The sequence below is a fragment of the Triturus cristatus genome, chromosome 4_1 (assembly GCF_964204655.1).
Source record: "Triturus cristatus chromosome 4_1, aTriCri1.1, whole genome shotgun sequence".
Classification (NCBI taxonomy): domain Eukaryota; kingdom Metazoa; phylum Chordata; class Amphibia; order Caudata; family Salamandridae; genus Triturus; species Triturus cristatus.
The window spans coordinates 650,889,800-650,912,318 of record NC_140585.1 but is presented as its reverse complement, the minus strand read 5'-3'; the positions used below and the strand labels follow the sequence as shown (position 1 = coordinate 650,912,318).

General features: G+C 42.1%; 2 protein-coding genes across 2 annotated transcripts in view; one reads left to right on the top strand and one right to left on the bottom strand.

Annotated features, from left to right (window-relative positions):
- LOC146855339 (P2Y purinoceptor 1-like) overlaps positions 1 to 5,269 on the bottom strand; it is a 94,623-nt gene extending 89,354 nt beyond the window's left edge. Inside the window, exon 1 of the mRNA XM_085650591.1 lies at positions 5,105 to 5,269. Within this exon, the coding sequence (XP_085506717.1) occupies positions 5,105 to 5,189 (85 nt within the window). The 5' untranslated portion in view covers positions 5,190 to 5,269. The remainder of the gene's footprint in view (positions 1 to 5,104) is intronic.
- Positions 1 to 22,519, top strand: part of TMEM117 (transmembrane protein 117) — a 1,887,095-nt gene that overhangs the window by 380,824 nt on the left and 1,483,752 nt on the right. The window lies entirely within an intron of this gene.

Below are 22,519 nucleotides of genomic sequence, written 5' to 3'. Positions count from 1 at the left end.
ACCTTTGGGACCTCCAAAAACTAAACATGAGAAGCTAGAAAACCCTATTCATTTTCACTAAACTTACGATTCTGACAGCCCCGGAATCTGTGGTGTAGCCATATAAGCAGACTTCGAAGTCAATTCTTCCCAAAATGGAAGTTCGCAATCTCGCATCTTCTTTACTTTGATTTGTCTCTAGGTAAGGCTAACCTCAATTAATTTAAATAACCAGTTCGCACATATGCCCATGTCTTTAGATGAATATTGCGCTCCAGTTTACAGCCGGCATTCAGTTACCTCCGCCTTCCCCCGGCTATGAGTAGGGGGTGTAATTTTTCCACTTTGTGGGGCATCAGTCCTACGTTTGGAAGGGGCTTATTCTACTTTTGTTGGCCAGTCATCTTCGTTTCGACTTCAGCCAGCCTAATTTTGTAATGCTGGTCAAAAAGAGGGCCGGGCCCTTAAAAGGGTGGACACCTTCTCCCCGCATAGCAGTTGAAGGTAGATCACAGGATGTCCTAGTTTGTAAGATAAACTTATGGTCGCCACTTCAAATGGGGTGCTTCCTTTCAGGCCTTTCTGCATTTGTTACCTCCCATCACGACTGGACCTTTTACTGGTGGTGTTACACGGTCTGCTTTATGAGTTGGTGAGCACTATTTTCTTTAATGCTCTTCCCCTATTCCGCCCATAACATCGCTTTTTTAATGCTCTTCCTGTATTCCACCCATGACATAGCAGCACCCGCCTGCTTTTACATTATTAATGTATTTATTTACTTTACAATGAGGCCCGCTTCAATATAGAGGCTGCTCTAATTTATTTATTTAATTTATGGTGTGGTCCGCTTTCAAGCGGCCACGCACCTTAATTTTCTTCTGAACGTGCCCCTTATATATGTATTATTTACTTATTTATTTTGCAAGCACGACACGCTTTTATTATAGCAGCCGCTCACCTTATTTTCCCCTGGACAAGCAGCCAGTGGCGGCCTCACGCGTTTTTTTCAACCCCCCCAGCTCCAATAGCCATCGGAACGGGAAGAAGGCAACTCTGTGGCAACCAGCAGCTGCAAGCAGTCACGTTCGGAGTCAGATTTCACTTTTATGGGCAAGTAAAAATGCTTGTTGTACAGTGCAATAGGTCTCGCATTTTCATGAGTTTCAGCTGTTGGCATTGTAAATGACAATGCCTTTTATGTTTTGGTTTTTAAAACATAAATAAAAGGCATTGTCATTTACAATGCCAATAGCTGAAACTCGCGTAAATGCGAGACCTATTGCATTGCAAATGCTTGTTCTTGTCAGTCTCAGCTGCTCGCATTATTTGGAGAAGATGTCTTTTTAACATGCCCTTTGCTTATTCTAAGGAGTGTTGATGTTAGCCATTAACAGTGAGATGTTCTTATTTGCATTTGAAAGGCTATCTCTGTCCTGTCACTCTCTGGGCTTTTAACCCTCAAGAAAAAAGGCAGAAAGTTGGGAACAAAATGTTGTTTTGCTTTTAAAAAGTCCACCAAGTGCACTATGACATATCAGCCATTCCTCGCTTTTCAGCCAACAGTTTATTTAAGGGCTCAGTGTCCCAAAATGCAGTGTGATGTTTCTAAACTTTCAGAACTGACTTGCTGAATATGTTAAACATAACCTGGAGCCCTTGCCAGGTATAATTAAAATTATTACAAAGTCATCCAGTCCATTCCAAAACCTGCTTGTTTTACACACAATGCTATAACTAAACTCAGCTCACATATTTTGTGAGGATTCACTCTTTCATTCAGATCATGCATTAAAACAAGCATTGGACATGCAATTTGTTTTGTCTTGTGTGTAGTGGAAAGTTGTATACCCTGCTCCATAACACATCAAAGGTACAACATTAACAATAGCAGCACAGCTTTCACTAAAGGGCAAGTGGTAGTAGCAGGAGGAACATCCCATGATTCTCTCACACAAGCATGATGGGTACAACACAGGTAGCCAAGATTCCAAAGAGAGAGTGACAGAAATTACAGGAGTGTTGTACACTATCCATAAACATACACGCACTACACCTCTGGAAGAAAGAGCCAAACCTCTCATATAAATAACATAAGATCATGTACTCATATAAGATGGCGAAGCCTTGCCTTCCAACGTGGTATGCTTCATCAGTGAGTTCCACATTTAGCACTATCAGCACCCAAATGTACTACTATTTGCTGACACTACAGTCTCCTAGTTTTGGGTTCAGGTTATGTCTCTTATTTCGACATTTATGTTCCCCTTTGTTAAACTCTCACCCCTATATTAAAATTGTATGTATGTGAGCTAAAAATGTTTGTTTATTGATGTCTTCCTGCCACAAGACTAAAAACAGAGAGTAAAATAACAGACCCTGCTTCTCTTTTCTGTCAACAAGTTATGACGCATGAATATTACCCCTATGGGGACTGGAACTTCCCCAAGACTACAAGTATCTCACATCAAATATTGTAGAAGAGCCCCTGTTAAAAGGGTATGATATGTAACTGCATTCTGTATATCACTTTTTCTTCATAAGAAATGGAACCGCCTTCATTCAGCAGTGGAAACACCTCTTCTTCATGCACGGTATACATCTTGTTTTGTTTGCTGAGCACCGCCGATTCCCCGGACCTGGACCCACCATCTTGTTGAACTTACGTCCTTTCCTCCGTTATCTCCCTGACGATCCACAAACTTCTTTCTCCCACTTTCTGGTCCTCCTTACTCCACCCCCCCCTCCCCCACGTACCCCCACACCCTCTCTCATAACACCACTTTTGTCCCCCTCTACCTACCCCTACCCCCCCCCCCCTTTGGATTTTCCCACTATCCTTGTTAATTCTGTGCAACTCTGTCTTCAATTTACTGTACCTTGACCTTATGCTAATCGCTAGGATTCCTTAACCCTTGAGTCAAACGTTTTTCTCTTTTTGCCCGTTCTGCTTTTACCCCCTCCCCTCTCAGGTTCCCTCCCCCCGTCTCCCACCTATCCCTTTACTCATATTCTTACCCCCCTTTCTCCCTCTCTGCCGCCTATGATCTGTCTTTCACTTTCGTGAAAAATGTTTAAATTATTATTGTTGTAACTTGCTGTTGTTCCGTATGTAAAGCGCTCTGATACCTCCGTGTCTAGCCAGCGCTATATAAAACTCAATAAATAAATAAATCTTTGGCAGAAACAGTGGCAGCTGCCCTCTTTCAGAGGAGAGCTATAGATAGGCCAGCAGCCGCAGCCCTTGCAGGCAAGAGCGGTGGGCCGGGTGGGGGGTATTTTGACGGACGATGACGAGGAAAACATAATTATTTATATCATTTTCCCTCGTCATCGTCCATTGAAATATCCCCCACATGGCCCCACCGCCCCACTACTCTTACCTGGACGGGCCGCCGCTGGCAGAGCATACATTTTCCCTATTAGGACACATGCAAACATCAGGCAACAGCAGTGCAAGTTCTGTTTCCTCACAATATTGGTATATGATGGCTGTGGCAAAGCAAGGTCTCCGCGCTCGCTTAAGCCAGTAAATGCTCCTTCCATTCCGAGAACAGATCCAGCGGGCGCATCAATGCACATGCTTTCCAGTCACAATAGATCATTGTTATTTGGAGCAAATCATTCACAGGGTAAGTAACTGTGCTGTATTCAGGTACACAGGAGCAAATCAGTCACAGGGTAAGTAACTGTGCTGTATTCAGGTACACAGGAGCAAATCAGTCACAGGGTAAGTAACTGTGCTGTATTCGGGTATACAGGAGCAAATAAGTCACAGGGTAAGTAACTGTGCTGTATTCAGGTACACAGGAGCAAATCAGTCACAGGGTAAGTAACTGTGCTGTATTCAGGTACACAGGTAGCAAATCAGTCACAGGGTAAGTAACTGTGCTGTATTCGGGTATACAGGAGCAAATAAGTCACAGGGTAAGTAACTGTGCTGTATTCAGGTACACAGGAGCAAATCGGTCACAGGGTAAGTAACTATGCTGTATTCAGGTACACAGGAGCAAATCAGTCGCAGGGTAAGTAACTGTGCTGTATTCAGGTACACAGGAGCAAAGCAGTCACAGGGTAAGTAACTGTGCTGTATTCAGGTACACAGGAGCAAATCAGTCACAGGGTAAGTAACTGTGCTGTATTCAGGTACACAGGAGCAAATCAGTCACAGGGTAAGTAACTGTGCTGTATTCGGGTATACAGGAGCAAATAAGTCACAGGGTAAGTAACTGTGCTGTATTCAGGTACACAGGAGCAAATCGGTCACAGGGTAAGTAACTATGCTGTATTCAGGTACACAGGAGCAAATCAGTCGCAGGGTAAGTAACTGTGCTGTATTCAGGTACACAGGAGCAAATCAGTCACAGGGTAAGTAACTGTGCTGTATTCAGGTACACAGGAGCAAAGCAGTCACAGGGTAAGTAACTGTGCTGTTTTCAGGTACACAGGTAGCAACTTCTTTGAAACATCTTTGAATGTGAGTACGCAGCGGGTTACTGTGCAATCCCGGCATCGGTACTGCACCTGCTGAGAGTGTTGAGGGCTGGCAGTGGATGAAGAAGAGCTCGATTTCTATATCTCAGAAGGATGAAAGACGGAATCTTCCCTGTAGCAAGTGAACTTCTGACTAGCAGGATAAACCATACGACAGCAGCAAGGTCTTAACTCGCCGAGATTCTTGCAAACCTCTATTTAAGGATGCTGCACTTTTGTAAGGAGTTGCAGCTGCTTTTTTCTGTACTCAAACGCGTCTCACACACGTGAAGAGAAGGGCCGCATTTTGAGCTATGTTGATGATGCGGTGGAGAAGCATTTTAGTTTTACCTCAATGAATCAACGCCTATCTTGCTGCTTTCGAATTTAGAGCGGATCAAACACAGCTGTGTGGTGTGAAAACTCACCAATTATTGCATCTGGTACTTATCTGGTTACCACGTTCTGTATTTATTACACTGCAGAATAATGACTTTATAGTGTACAAAGAATAAATGTACATATTTTAAAAGAACTCAAACTTGCGAAACTATCTGTTACCGCAGAACTAACGAACAGTGAGCAACAAGTATTGAAAACGCCTGATTACCACGATCTATAACGGTGGGATCTTCAAAAGACGTGTCCTTACCTGGCCTGAAAACAAATGAATCATTGTAGAACAAGTAGTTGATAACACATGGTGGTGATTTCGCAGGCGGATGCCTTCCTGCCATTGATGTACCGCCGGTCTTCCGTCACTCGGAGCTGAGCATGTCTTGCTGTTTATCAGCCAGGCACAGGCACAGGCACAGGCTCTTCCTGGAAGCAAACACTGCTCAGTGGAAAAGGCTTTTCTGTTTATGTACCATTCACCTGAATTCCAGGCTCCTCCTCCCACCGTCATAGGTCATAGGGGGAGTGTGTGCACATAATATTTCTTATAGCTTTTTTGGAGAAAAAGGAATCCCTATTGATTTTGCGATTCCTCCAAGGTGCTCTTTTCTAGGCACGCTTAGCAAAAAGAATGCTCCCGAATATATATATATATATATATATATATATATATATATATATATATATATGTGTGTTCCACCAAAGCGCCCTGTGCTTGGGAGCGCACACAACTCTGCTCTGCCCTCTGGCCTGAAGATGCAGTCTGCCTTCGTGTGCCACGTTTCATTCCTGTTGCCGACGCGTTTCAAGGTTTCTCAACCCCTTCTTCCTGGGCAATGAAAAAGACGACATCTGAAACTCGCAGCTGTTCTCATTTCCATCAATTTATTCATTTGTATGAGTTCTCATTGGACGGATGCATTACAATGCATGATGGGACAGCGAGTCTTCAGTGCGAGCCAAGTGCTTCTCCTTTAGTAAGGTCAGATGTACATTCTTATTATATTTTCCATTCTTTCCTATAGTAGGTGCAGCTCATTCTGGCAGGCTTAATGAGCATATAGAGCAAAGTGCTGATCCAGTACTGTTTACTACAAACCGGCAGCCTTCTTAAGCTGGTTGCATTCTTCCAGCCAAACAATGGTGCAGCTCCCCGCGGTCAGACTACCGCGTAAATATGTTCCACCAAAGCGCCCTGTGCTTGGGAGCGCACACAACTCTGCTCTGCCCTCTGGCCTGAAGATGCAGTCTGCCTTCGTGTGCCACGTTTCATTCCTGTTGCCGACGCGTTTCAAGGTTTCTCAACCCCTTCTTCCTGGGCAATGAAAAAGACGACATCTGAAACTCGCAGCTGTTCTCATTTCCATCAATTTATTCATTTGTATGAGTTCTCATTGGACGGATGCATTACAATGCATGATGGGACAGCGAGTCTTCAGTGCGAGCCAAGTGCTTCTCCTTTAGTAAGGTCAGATGTACATTCTTATTATATTTTCCATTCTATCCTATAGTAGGTGCAGCTCATTCTGGCAGGCTTAATGAGCATATAGAGCAAAGTGCTGATCCAGTACTGTTTACTACAAACCGGCAGCCTTCTTAAGCTGGTTGCATTCATCCAGCCAAACAATGGTGCAGCTCCCCGCGGTCAGACTACCGCGTAAATATGTTCCACCAAAGCGCCCTGTGCTTGGGAGCGCACACAACTCTGCTCTGCCCTCTGGCCTGAAGATGCAGTCTGCCTTCGTGTGCCACGTTTCATTCCTGTTGCCGACGCGTTTCAAGGTTTCTCAACCCCTTCTTCCTGGGCAATGAAAAAGACGACATCTGAAACTCGCAGCTGTTCTCATTTCCATCAATTTATTCATTTGTATGAGTTCTCATTGGACGGATGCATTACAATGCATGATGGGACAGCGAGTCTTCAGTGCGAGCCAAGTGCTTCTCCTTTAGTAAGGTCAGATGTACATTCTTATTATATTTTCCATTCTTTCCTATAGTAGGTGCAGCTCATTCTGGCAGGCTTAATGAGCATATAGAGCAAAGTGCTGATCCAGTACTGTTTACTACAAACCGGCAGCCTTCTTAAGCTGGTTGCATTCTTCCAGCCAAACAATGGTGCAGCTCCCCGCGGTCAGACTACCGCGTAAATATGTTCCACCAAAGCGCCCTGTGCTTGGGAGCGCACACAACTCTGCTCTGCCCTCTGGCCTGAAGATGCAGTCTGCCTTCGTGTGCCACGTTTCATTCCTGTTGCCGACGCGTTTCAAGGTTTCTCAACCCCTTCTTCCTGGGCAATGAAAAAGACGACTTCTGAAACTCGCAGCTGTTCTCATTTCCATCAATTTATTCATTTGTATGAGTTCTCATTGGACGGATGCATTACAATGCATGATGGGACAGCGAGTCTTCAGTGCGAGCCAAGTGCTTCTCCTTTAGTAAGGTCAGATGTACATTCTTATTATATTCGCTGTCCCATCATGCATTGTAATGCATCCGTCCAATGAGAACTCATACAAATGAATAAATTGATGGAAATGAGAACAGCTGCGAGTTTCAGATGTCGTCTTTTTCATTGCCCAGGAAGAAGGGGTTGAGAAACCTTGAAACGCGTCGGCAACAGGAATGAAACGAGGCACACAAAGGCAGACTGCATCTTCAGGCCAGAGGGCAGAGCAGAGTTGTGTGCGCTCCCAAGCACAGGGCGCTTTGGTGGAACATATTTACGCGGTAGTCTGACCGCGGGGAGCTGCACCATTGTTTGGCTGGAAGAATGCAACCAGCTTAAGAAGGCTGCCGGTTTGTAGTAAACAGTACTGGATCAGCACTTTGCTCTATATGCTCATTAAGCCTGCCAGAATGAGCTGCACCTACTATAGGAAAGAACGGAAAATATAATAAGAATGTACATCTGACCTTACTAAAGGAGAAGCACTTGGCTCGCACTGAAGACTCGCTGTCCCATCATGCATTGTAATGCATCCGTCCAATGAGAACTCATACAAATGAATAAATTGATGGAAATGAGAACAGCTGCGAGTTTCAGATGTCGTCTTTTTCATTGCCCAGGAAGAAGGGGTTGAGAAACCTTGAAACGCGTCGGCAACAGGAATGAAACGTGGCACACGAAGGCAGACTGCATCTTCAGGCCAGATGGCAGAGCAGAGTTGTGTGCGCTCCCAAGCACAGGGCGCTTTGGTGGAACATATATATATATATATATATATATATATATATATCCAGTAAAAACGATCAATCCTTCCTTGTTAAAAGATTGCGCCGAGCCCCAATTCATTTCATTAGCGTGCTTTATTTAAAGCAATGACAAACACTGCCCCGACGCGTTTCAGAACCTTAGGACCCGTGACCAAGGAACTAAGGTTCTGAAACGCGTCGGGACAGTGTTTGTCATTGCTTTAAATAAAGCACGCTAATGAAATGACTTGGGGCTCGGCGCAATCTTTAAACAAGGAAGGATCGATCGTTTTTACTGGATTTGAAGGGGCCGGCAGCCCGCCACCACTTAAGAGGCAGAGATCAACCGCGAAACAAGGTTTGAGTGATATATATATATATATCACTAGTTATGGTTAATTGAAGTAAGTATAACTTGCACGCTTGCCATGCACAATGCCATTAATGATAATGTCATTTCAGATGTCATCAGTGATGTTTTCAATGATATTGAAGAATGTCATGAATGACAAAAAAAAAAAACAATTCCTGTGAGTTATAGTTAAGCCAGAGTTTCCATTAGAAGAACATTATTTGTTTAACTAAGAACTTTGGGGCTGATTGACGAATCTTGACAAAGCTATCCCCAAAAAAGTTCATCTATCTCAGCTCCTTCCAGGAAAGTTTTGGGTGACCCATCAAGTGGGAGTCAAGAAAAAGCGGGGCCATGGTTAGGTGAAAATGTCAGTTAAAACATACCATTTTAAATTAACAAATATACTGAAATTCACCAGTTGTTGTTATCTCAAGTAACTATAACTTGTTCCCTAAAGTAACTAGAACTCAAGCGCTCACCATGCATTGCTAATTACTCCACATACTACACCATTCATGGCATGATCTATGACATCATTGATAACATATCTGCAACATCTGAAATTACATAATTGATGATAGAACTGTGCATGATGGCGGTGTGAAGCATAGTTACTTGAGAAATCCGCAACTGGTGAATTTCAGTGATTTTGGTCGTTTTAAAATAGTATGTTTTAATTTACACTTTCACCTAACTATAACGTCTCTTTAACCTATGTTTTTTTCAGTGAATTTCAAAGGTTTTTTAAATGCTAATTCCTATCTATAAATTATCTCTAAAGATATCATGAAAAGCATTCTTTTTTAAAAGTAGGGTGCACATTAGTTTTGTGGAAAAGCATCTTTGTGATTGGTTAAGAAAAAGCAGTTTCAATGTGGAGTACATATCATAGGATACAATTTGCTCAGATCAACCACACCTGCTACTTGCATTTGGAAGGCACTGTTGGAACTTAAAACAATCATCAACTTTTAACCTGCACGTGTCGTTAAATATTCAAGAAAATGTTACAAAAAAATATCGTTAAGTTTTAAAAAATTGATGAACTTTTAACCTGCACGTGTTGTAGAATGTTCTAGAAAGTGTGTTGATAGAATACGTTGCACTTCTGACTACTATGTGTTGTTGATTATTAAAAAAACGGTTCATATGGAAAATTAAAAAGAAACCAATAGAGAAGTTTTCAAACCTAAAAGAATCAAGGAACTATTCTAATTTATTGTTTACATGTATTTATGTGTGCAGCAACAAAATTATAGGCACAACAGCACTAGGAAGAGGAAGAAGCAGGGAGTGGGGGGAGGGGCTGAGATGGGCAGAATGGCACATATGCACAATTAAGTACAACACACATATGGACTAACAATGTCCAAAATGAAACACACCAACAAGGAGCACAAGTCACACAACCCGCCAACATCACACCACTGAACGAGCATAGAAGTGAAAACCACGCTGCATTCATACAGGATGTGTACAAAGGCCAGTCGATGGTGTTGTGGGATGTCTGCAACCGTAGTCATCATGGATGAGATGCCCAGCCTGTGGCACATGGTCGAGTTCACTGTGTGTTATGTTGCCAAACGGCTGCTCCTCCCTCCCACGAGCCCCCACACTTTTGTACGGTGAGTTGCTGTATCTCGTGAACTCGTACGGCACGCCATTGTAATGCCTATTTGCGCATGTCTTGCTACATTCCAACTACAACTAACCCTGGGCGTAGTTCGCGAAGTAGCACTTTGCGAAGCTACGCAAAGTGCATTTCGCACTACGCGAGCTACGCGTAGCACTTCGCGAACTGCGTAGTACCTTGTTCGCACTGTGCCAGATGTCATTTTCAATGATTGCACAGTGCGGACAAGCAACCGGCACTGTGCAATCATTGAAAATGGCATCTTGCACAGTGCGAGCTGTAGTTTTCTGCTGCTCGAGTAGATTTTTACTCGAGCGGCAGCTTTCTCAACGCGAACTGGTAGTTTCTCATCACGAGCAGTCGCGAGCATACGCGACCACTCGCAATGAGAAACCTGACCTCCTCGCGTTGGGAATCTCGCCGGGAGGTTTATTTTCCATGCTCGTGATCGCCAACTTGATGTTGCTGATCGTGAACAAGGAAAAAGTATCGCCGGGATGTCATTTTGCTTGCTCGTGGTCGCCAACTTGACGTTGAGGACCGCGAGCAAGCAAAAAATGACCGTAGCACTACGCAGCACTACGCTATGTGTGTTCGCACTGTGCTACGTGCAGTTCACGTAGTGCGAAGCAGCGCGAACTTCGCAAACTACGCGAGCGTAGCGTAGTGCTTTGCCCAGGCTTAACTACAACATCACAGTGCCGTTTGGAGGTGGTGCATGCCACTTTACAACATCGACTGCTGCAGCTCTTGCAACAGGCCACACCAGAACACAGAGACACACTTATCGCACTTCCTGTACACGGACATGTCTGAGACACCCAGTTCCCCTTGCCGGATAGGCACACCCCTGCACTGACCTGTGAACCCCAGACCAGCACACGCCAGTTGTGCATGCAGGAGGATGCGTACGTAGCTACACATCCAGGCTCACTGCCAACGCTGAGGTGACAGCAAACTGTGATGTTGCAGGGCTCATGCCTATCATGCTAAGACAATGACCACAGGGACACACTTACTAAGATATGGGTTTGGGGGGGCATTGGTGGTCCTGGAGTTGTTGCGATGAGTCTTCTGACCCTCATGGGTATCCCTGTATCATGCTCATTGACACTATGGCACCTGTGGGTGTTCTGGTGTGGCTCTTGGCTGTGTTCCCTTTCATGGTGCAGGTAGTTGTCCTGCTTAACACCAGCAGAAAGCAGGTGTAAAATCCCTGGTGCTAACGTGTCTTATCGCCGGAATTTGTTTCGCATTGCAATTGCTGTGAAAGTTGTGATGTGATTTTTTTCATGTGCAGAACAATATACGAACTGAGCAGTGTATCTCGTCAAGATCCAGCACCTGACGCACTATTCCAAATCAATATAAATACAATGAGATTTCTTAATAGATTTCGTGTGTACACTGTAAGTGCAGTCAATACCTCAGTGCAATACAATACAGGATTTTAGTATTTAGAATAAATCGCAAAAGTGCACCTCATGTCTTTTTGCACGGGAACGGCTACTCTCTATTTCATTATCAGCACTTTAACGGAAGTAAAGTTCAGAAAAATCGAACACACTATTCAGAAGTTGGTGCAAACTGCAGATATCACTAGTATTCCAGCGATAAGTGCCCCAAAATTTAACACCATGGTGGACTCCATCAAATAACAGTAATAAGAACAAGAAAGAGTCACACAGCACTTAAGAGAACAACCAAAAACATTATTAATTTTTTTTTCAAACTTTATTTTTTATAATAATAAATATATAAATGTTAAACTATTTTCAAACTTTATATTTTTATTAACATAAATATAAACAATAAACTAATAAACAAAAGGTAACAACCATAATACAAAACAACAAAGCAAAACACTCCTGTGGGAACCACGGATGTCGATGACAGACCTGCAAAATCAAAAAGATTGTTAAAAAAAAAAAACATGGTATTCTTAACAAAATACCACAAGAAACAAATCACAGATATATAAAATGTATACAGCTAACAACATTTTATAAGTTTAACTTACAAAAACTGTAATTGTTGGCGCTTTAAAATATTTACCGAATCTGAGGAATTGTTTTTGCAGAAGGCACCACGCCCACAACGTTTACCTTCAGTGGTGTGGAAATTTTTTACTTTTCCCAAGGGGCAAACAAAGATCAATGCCACCTTGGTCACGTGCAAGATTTGCAAAAGAGTTCTGTTGCGAGGGGATCCTAACAAGAAATACTCGTACGGCACGGCAAGTATGATGAAACACCGAAGGACCCTTCATCCAAACAATCTTGCACGACAAGAGTGCAAACTGATGAGAAACACTCCTATTCTGTATCTGTAAAAAAGAATCACAAATAAATGTATATTTATAACTTTCAAATTTATACTATTCCATTACTGTACAAACACATTTTATATAAAAACTGACTAAGAAACTATAGCCCTGAACCACAAGTGTGACGATTGTTAAAACACTACATGCATAGTGCATACTACTTTGAAGCAGTTCATGCCCTAAAGCCTACCTCACTAAAAGACTACATGCTAACTGACTAAATGATTACAGTACTATAAGGAGACACACTGGGTGAGTGACAGGGTGTTTGCTAGAAGAGTATGAATACTAACTAGGGAATTCAAGGTGTGAAACACAACTGTGTAGGTGATTAGAGGACTGCATCAATACTGCATAGGCATTTAAAGCAGTCCATGTGCTAAGGCCTGGCTCACTGCATGACTACTTGGGTACTGACTGAATGATTAGACTACAACAAAGAGAGTGCCTAGGTGAATTTATTAGTGCTAGGCTTTTCGCACAGGGAATGGATTAGTACTTGGTACTGAATGACTCACTAGAGGAGTGCAAAGGCAGTCACAAGTGCTAGACTGTATGGATACTGACTAGTTAATTGAAAGTGTGAAAGACAAGTATCTAGGTGGTTAGAAGACTGCATGCATAGTGCATAGGGGTTTGAAGCAGTCCATGTGCTAAGGCCTGGCTCAGTGTATGAATACTTAGGCACTGACTGAATGATTAGAGTACTGCAAAGATAGTATCTTGGTGAATTTATAAGTGTTTGGGTTTTAGCACAGTGAATGGATTAGTACATGATGCTGAATGGGTCAGTAGAGGACTGCAAAGGGAGTGACAGGGTATTTCCGGAAAGTGTATGGATACTGACTTAGGGAATTGAAGGTGAGAAAGACAATTGTGTAGGTGGTTAGAGGACTGCATGTACAGTGGATAACGGTTTGAAGCAGTCCATATACTAAGGCCTGGGTCACTGAATGAGTACTTGGGTACTGACTGAATGATTAGAGTACTGAAAGGAGAGTGCCTGGGTGAATTTATTAGGGTTTGGCGCAGTGAATGGATTAGTACATTATGCTGAATGGGTCACTAGAGGAGTGCAAATGGAGTGACAGGGTGTTTGCTGGAAGTGAACGGATACTGACTGGAGAATTGAAGGAGTGAAAGACAAGTGTGTAGGTGCTTAGAGGACTGCATGCATAGTGGATAGGGGTTTGAAGAAGTCCATATGCAAAGACCTGGCTCTGTGCATGAATACTTAGGCAGTGACTGAATCATTAGAGTACTGGAAAGAGAGTGTCTGGGTGAATTTATAAGTGTTTGGGTTTTGGCACAGTGAATGGATTAGTACATGCTGTTGAATGGGTCTCTAGAGGACTGCAAAGGAAGTCGCAGGATGTTTCCTGGAAGTGTATGGATACTGACTAGGGAATTGAAGGTGTAAAAGACAAGTGTATAGTATGTTAGAACACTACATGCATACTGCATAGACATTTGAAGCAGTCTATGTGGTACTTAGATTCTGACTAAATAATCAGACTACTTCTAGGACAGTGCTTAGGTAAAACTTTTAAATTTTCAGTTCTGCCACAGTGAACAGAATAGTACATGGTACTACACCTTAGTGTCAAACCCTGACTCATTTTATCAATGCATAAGCAAAGACTAGCTTCTAATGCTACTAAAACTTGACAGCATAACAGGTTTTAAATTAGTTATCTGTCAGCAAATACACGATGTTACCAAATGCTTCTCTCACAATCCTTACCCAAATGCACACAGACTCAGTGTTATTTTAGACAAGCAACACTATCCTAGCACTTTACCAAAACTCATTCACTACTGTGGAAGGGGTAAGGGGTAATCTACATATTTAAGTACAGCACATCCGTGTCAAGGCATGACTCATTTAATCAACATATAAGCAAAGAGTGGATTCTAATGCTACTAAAACTTCACAACATGACAGATTTTAAAACAGTTATCTTTCAACAAATACATGATGTTACCAAATGATTCTCTCACAGTGGTTCCCAAATGCACACAGACTCAGTGTGATTCTAGACAAGCACCACTATCCCTATGAGTTTACCAAAACTCATTCACCACTCTGGAAGAGTTAATGTTACTGCACACAATCTACATATTTAAGTACACCACATCAGTGTCAAAGCATGACTCATTTAATCAACGCATAAGCAAAGACTGGATTCTAATCCTACTAAAACTTCACAACATGACAGGTTTTAAAACAGGTATATGTCAGCAAATACACGATGTTACCAAATGCTTCTCTCACAATCCTTACCCAAATGCACACAGACTCACAGTGTGATTTTAGACAAGCAACACTATCCTAGGAGTTTACCAAAACTCATTCGCTACTCTGGAAGAGTTAATGGTACCGCACACAATCTACATATTTAAGTACACCACATCAGTGTCAAAGCATGACTCATTTAATCAACGCATAAGCAAAGACTGGATTCTAATCCTACTAAAACTTCACAACATGACAGGTTTTAAAATAGTTATCTGTCAGCAAATACATGATGTTACCAAATGCTTCTCTCACAGTGATCCCAAATACACACTAACTCACAGTGTGACTCTAGACAAGCACCACTATCCCTATGAGTTTACCAAAACTCATTCACTACAATGCAAGTGGTAAGCGAACTGCACACAATCTACATATTTCACAACTGCAATTTACTGTCAATGCCTGACTCATATAATGAAAGCATAAGCCATAACTGTCTTCTAATGCTGCCAAAACTTGACAACATGACATGTTTTATAACACTTATCTGTCAGCAAATACACAATCTTACCAAACACCTCTCTCACAGTGGTTCCCAAATGCACACAGACTCAAAGTGTGATTTTAGACAATCAACACTATCCCTAGGAGTTTACCAAAACTCATTACTATGTCAGTAAATACACGATGTTACCAAATGCTTCTCTCACAATCCTTACCCAAATGCACACAGACTCACAGTGTGATTTTAGACAATCAACACTATCCTAGGACTTTACCAAAAATCATTCACTACTGTGGAAGGGGTAAGGGGATTGCACACAATCTACATAATTAAGTACAGCACATCAGTGTCAAGGCATGACTCATTTAATCAACATGTAAGCAAAGACTGGATTCTAATGCTACTAAAACTTCACAACATGACAGATTTTAAAACAGTTATCTGTCAGCAAATACATGATTTAACCAAATGATTCTCTCACACTGATCCCAAATACACACTAACTCACAGTGTGATTCTAGACAAGCACCACTATCCCTATCAGTTTACCAAAACTCCTCCACTACAGTGCAAGTGGTAAGGGAACTGCACACATTCTACATATTTCAGGACTGCACTTTTATGTCAAAGCCTGACTCATTTAATGAAAGCATATGCTACTAAAACTTGACAACATAACATGTTTTAAAACAGTTATCTGTCAGCAAATACACAATGTTACCAAATGCTTCTCTCACAGTGGTTCCCAAATGCACACAGACTCACTGTGTGATTCTAGACAAACAACACTATCACTTGCACTATATTTAAACACATTTCTTCATCTAGAAGTAGTACTACATTTTAGTATAGAAATATAACAGAACTCATTTCACAAATTCATAAACAATGACTGGTTTCTAGTTCTACCAAAATATAAAAACTGCACAGTTATCTGTCTACAAACACATGAAAAACACAAATGCCTATCACAGAATGGTTTCTACATGCACACACATTGTAGAGAAAAAAAGTACTCCCTACACTTTAGCAGAAAAAATACATTAGTCTGATTAAAATAGTCTACATACATTCCCTCACAATTAAATAACTCATCTTTCAAGTTCTTTTGTAGATTAAGGGGTATATCAATCACTCACCATATTTTCTTGTACAGAATCTCTGCACTGTGCACCTCTCAGCAAAAGCAAAGAATGAAAAAGTTTCCCTTTCATTTTCCACACATATACATGTAAACATCAAATCACAATCCTTCGCACATAAACTCAAAAGCAAACACACATTTCTATTGGTTAAACATTTCAACCCTTTCCAACTGAAATACATTTCAACCCTTCCCCCAATCTGCCTTCTGCCTGTTACCATAGAAACAGGTCATGGAACACTGCACTGAGCTCACAGGTCACAAGTTCAGCACACAATGTTTCTACACAAGACAGGAAGTGTGCTTGACTTTTCAACATATCCGCTTATCATATATAATGTTCCTTACAATCTGTTTTTGTTAACCAATTACAATCATACCTTTAAAAAACAAAAATATACACCCTACCTTTCAGTGTAGAAAGTTTTTATACAACCAATGATTTCTTGTCGATTTCAAAAAACGTTGCCGTGGATCCGCGCACCCACCGCGAGAGAATCCGTGCATCCAACGCGATAGGATGCGCGAACCGTGCACGCATTTCGCCGCTTTTTTTTTAAAAAGGGGGGCCCCAGGGGTTCCTTCTGGGACCCCCTAAGCACCTCTAGAGGGTCAGAGTATTTCCACTCTGCCCCCTTTATAAGTTTTACGCACTTATTCCCCTTGCTTCTTCAGCCTCGCTTCTACCAAGGCAGAAAATGGCCGCCAACAGTTCCTGGTTTCGAATGTAGAGAGACGCTCGACAGCCAATTAGCATTCAGCGCGCGATCGGGAGGGTGCGCGCTCGGTTCGGGGAGGGTTCGCGTACGGTGCGGGTAGGGTCCGCGGATCCTCCGCGGCCATAAATATCACTAACTTTTTTACCCTCATTTTCTCAGGGACTACTGAACAGATTCACACCAAATATGCAAAAGGCACGAGTCCGAACTGAGGACTACCTCTTTGCCAAATTTGGTGTCATTCCGTTCAGCGGTTCGGGCTGTAGCTGCGACAACAGATCCTATGGGAAATTGCATGGGGAAAGCGCATTTTGGGACCCCCTTTTTTCTCGGCCCCCGCTTGACGAATCGCCACAAAACTTTCAGGGTAGGAGTGGAGCGGAGCTGGCCAAAAGTTTGGAGAATTTCGCGAAGATTCGTCAATCGGCGCCAAAGAAATTCCCAATAGAATGTTGCGGATTTCCTATGGAAAATAGGTCCTAACTATAACTATCTACTGGCGACCGCCAGTAGATAATATATATATATGTATATATGTATTTATACCGCAGGACCGCCTCAGGATCAAGCCAGGCATGTGGCTGCTGTCAGTGACAGTCTGTGACTTCACGGAGAGGCGGGATCACTATATCTGCGCTTCATGGCCCAGTTTGACTTTCAGATGTTGGGGCAGAGCGTTGGGGACCTAAGGGGGTCCTGGAATTTTTTATTCATGGGGTTTCTTCACCACATCAAGCCCCCTCTGTTGCCAGGTATTTCAGCGCTATTTAGCAAGAGAACTTTGGCTCCACTCTCGGTACTTACCACAACATGGAATGCTGGGAGCTGTAGTCTTTGACATCAGACTGCAGCTGCATTCAATTCAAGCGGAGTCAGTTAACCTTCCAATATCGGGAGGGCCATAGAAATACAATGGAGGGAGGAGAAGGAACCTCATTTGGCTGGCGGCATCTGACGAAGGCACTACGCCGAAATGCATCATGCTTTGCAGCAATTGTCATTAAAGGAACCTCCGAAAGCTCCCCGCTGTGTATTCTGGTCTCTTTTATGGAGGGGTCTGTTGTTCATGTATTTATATATATGAATGTGTATATGTGTATATATATATATATATATATATTCACTGAAAAAACCATAGGTTTCACACACGTTATAGTTAGGAATTAGCATTTAAAAAACCTTGCAAATTCACTGAAAAAACCATAGGTTTCACACATGTTATAGTTAGTGGAAATTTTACTGATAAAAAACCAGTGAAATTGCCCCGTTATAGTTAGTGCTGGCAACTATAACTCACGCGACCGCAATCCTCTGCTGATGCTAATAGTTTATTTAGACACTTATTTGCCCATGTCTTCTTCCATACATTTTTAGCTATACATATATTACAAATATTTTTTTTTCATAAAGACACATATGTCATCAGCAGAAGATTGCGGTCGCGTGAGTTATAGTTGCCAGCACTAACTATAACGGGGCAATTTCACTGGTTTTTTATCAGTAAAATTTCCACTAACTATAACATGTGTGAAACCTATGGTTTTTTCAGTGAATTTGCAAGGTTTTTTAAATGCTAATTCCTAACTATAACGTGTGTGAAACCTATGGTTTTTTCAGTGAATTTGCAAGGTTTTTTAAATGCTAATTCCTAACTATAATATGTTTGATACCTATGGTTTTTCCAGTGTCTTTGCAAGATTTTTAAAATGGTAATTTCTAACTATAATGTGTCTGATTCCCAAATTCATTTAATTTGTATGGTTTTTTAAATGCAAATTTTTTTTATGTCATTTTTTGTAAGCCTTTTTATATAATAATTTATGTACTATATCCTGCATTATGGAAAGGTTTTTTTTTTTAATGCATTTTTTTCCGTGTGCGTACGGTAAGCTGACGCTACGCGCTTGTAGGATACGCGTACGGTAAGCTGACGCTACGCGCTCTGGACGTCATTAGTGCAGCGCGCCTACGTGATACGTGCGTGCCGTACGCGTATACCCGGAAGCAACGTCGCGGTTACGCAGGGGCGTGTAATGCGCATGCGCGAAAGTGACGTAAGCGCTGCGTAAGCGCACCGTAAGCGTCACGTGCGCGCACGGCAGGTCATGTGACTTACAAAGATCACTTTTTATTGGTTGAAATTACTTTCACTTCCAGAAACTTCCCACACCACACCCATTCCCCTCATTTCTGCTTGAAAGAACACTTTTCATTGGTTGAAACTACTTTGTTCCAGATTCTTCCCACACCACACCCATTCCCCTCATTTCTGCTTGTGATTCTCTAGGAGCAGGAGCTGGATTGACATTGGGATACAATGGCAGAACAGCACACCTCTTCTGAGAGTGAGGCCAGCAGCACCACCATGATCCAGAGAAGGAGGAAACAAAAGACTTCTTTTGTATGGGAGTATTTCACTTTTCCAGAGGGGGAGAAAAAGGTGAATGCTCAATTGGTCACTTGCATACTTTGTGATCGTGTTTTATCAAGAGGAAATCCAAGGAAAAAATATTCCTTTGGAAATCACTCTATGAAGAGACACCTTCAGGACAGACACCCAAGGACCTTTGCTCGACATACTGGAGAAAACTCTTCAGTAAGTCACCAGAGCCCAGCCTCAGATGCTCAGCCGAGTACGTCATCGGCAGCTCAGCTGAGCCCTTCCTCTGTTGTTGGAGCATCACCTTCTTCTTTTCCTTCGGACATCAACCCTCGATTTGGGAGTGTTGAAATGAGGTGTACAAAATGTGGTGGTCTTATTGTTTTTGGGGAGGTCAGTCTTCCCCTTATTAACAATAAGATAGACCAGCATGTTTGTAGACGCTCATAATATTCCCATTCTTTCTTTCCTCTATCCCTGTATGAACCCAACGGCTCTTATAAGAGCCAACCTTACCTCACAATTTTTTTTATTTTTTTTAAGCTTTCCTTTTTGCAATTTTTTTTTTGCCGTGCGCGCACGGTACGCGTAATTCCGCGAATTTCGCGGAATTTCGCAGATTACACCGTGCGCGTACGCTACGCGCATACGGCGATTTTTCGAAAAAAAAATAAATTTCATTTTTGCCCTTGAGGGTCCTTCTGGGACCCCCTGACCAAGGCTAGGGGGTCAGGAACTGTCGAGCCTGCCCCCTTTTCACATTATCCACCTTTTTTATTCACCCCCCTGACAGTGCGAGTGAGAAAATGGCGGCCGCCGCTTCCTGGTTTCGACCGATTCGAATGTTTACTATGATCTAACAGCCAATCAGAATCGCGCTCGAGCACGGCACCGTACGCGTACGGTAAGCTTACCGTAAGCGCACCGTAAGCGCACGGTAAGCTGCACAGATATATATATTGATTTAAATGCTATTTTCTCAGAATCTACTGAACAGATTTACACCAAACCTACAAAAGGCACTTCCTTGACCTGAGGACTACCTCTCTGCCAAATTTCAAGTAATTCTGTTCAGCCGTTCGGGCTGTAGCTGTGTCTAAAGGTCCTATGGAAAAATGCATGAGAAAAACGCGTTTTGGGACCCCCCTTTTATCTCAGCCCCCGCTTGACGAATCCCCCCGAGACTTTCAAGGTAGGAGCGGAGCGGAGCGCCCCACCTATTTTGAAAAATTCGCGAGGATTCGTCAACCGGCGCCAAAGTTATTCAAAATAGAATGTTGAGGTTTTCCTATGGAAAAGGGGTCCTAACTATAACTACCTACTGGCGACCGCCAGTAGGTAATATATATATATATATATATATAAATATTACCTACTGGCGGTCGCCAGTAGGTAGTTATAGTTAGGACCACGTTTCCATAGGAAATCCGCAACATTCTATTTTGAATAACTTTGGCGCCGGTCGACGAATCCTCGCGAATTTTTCAAAATAGGTGGGGCGCTACGCTCCGCTCCTTCCCTGAAAGTCTCGGGGGGATTCGTCAAGCGGGGGCTGAGATAAAAGGGGGGTCCCAAAACGCATTTTTCCCATGCATTTTTCCATAGGACCTTTAGACAGGGCTACAGCCCGAACGGCTGAACAGAATTACTAGAAATTTGGCAGAGAGGTAGTCCTCAGGTCAAGGAAGTGCCTTTTGTAGGTTTGGTGTAAATCTGTTCAGTAGATTCTGAGAAAATAGCCTTTAAATCAATATATATATCTGAGCCAGCTTACGGTGCGCTTACGGTACGCTTACCGTACGTGCACGGAACGAACTGCGTTAAGTGGGCGCGCACGCCACGAATGGCGTAAAGTAACTTAGCATTTAAAAAAACGTACAAATTTACTGAAAAAACCATAGGTTTCACACACGTTATAGTTAGGAATTAGCATTTAAAAAACCTTGCAAATTCACTGAAAAAACCATAGGTTTCACACATGTTATAGTTAGCGGAAATTTTACTGATAAAAAACCAATGAAATTCCCCCGTTATAGTTAGTGCAGGCAACTATAACTCACGCGACCGCTATCTTCTGCTGATGACATATGTGTCTTTATGAAAAAAAAATATTTGTAATATATGTATAGCTAAAAATGTATGGAAGAAGACATGGGCAAATAAGTGTCTAAATACAGTATTAGCATCAGCAGAGGATTGCGGTCGCGTGAGTTATAGTTGCCTGCACTAACTATAACGGGGCAATTTATATATATATATATATATATATATATATATATATATATATATATATATATATATACATATACATATATAGCAAGAGAGTGGTAAAGATCCATTTGAAACACATACCAAGATGCATATTACAGAAAAAACACATGGACCTTTTGCACATACTTGTCTATAAACAGTAGTATCACATCCATCTATTTACGAAATAGATAGATTGATAGCCAAGGTACACAAATGTTGAGCCAAGAAAAGTAAATTTATACCTACTTATAAATGCCACTTACTTCACGATTCTATGATAATCAATATTTCAGCTGCAATATTTTTGCAGCACTGTATTTAAATTACAACATTCTGGCACAGTACCATTGGGTTATGCTATGTACAAATAAGGAAATCCTCTTTGTGAGTGAAATATGCTCCCAATCTATTGTCTATGTGATGAACCACCCGCAAACTGTCTAAGGAAGGATGCTAGAGGGAAACTGAATGAAATAAGTTCAGTCAGTAACATTCAATTTCATATCACCAAAGTTTTGAGAGATGAACAATATCTTTATATAAATGCATATTTCTGACTTCCATGACCTCGGCATGTATTGGTTAATTTACACCATTGGCACTTATTTCAGGAAACAGTGATGCTTACATTCCCTCCCTCGGTGGCAGCCCATTAAAATATGTCCTTAGCTGGCCTGGCTGTGACTGCTAAAACTTCTGGGCTAACCCAAGCCAATCATTAATGATGCTGTCTGGTGCTTGCCTCATTACTTCATATTAGTATCCCGCAAAATTTTGAACAGATGCAACACCGAGGCTAGGTTTGCTCAACACCTGATGTGTGCACATTCAAAGCCCCTTTTGAAGACGTTGCCACCTGAGTGACTGTATAGAGCATAGTTACTTGGGCTGTGGTTGAGCTGATCCAAATACAATGACCTACAAT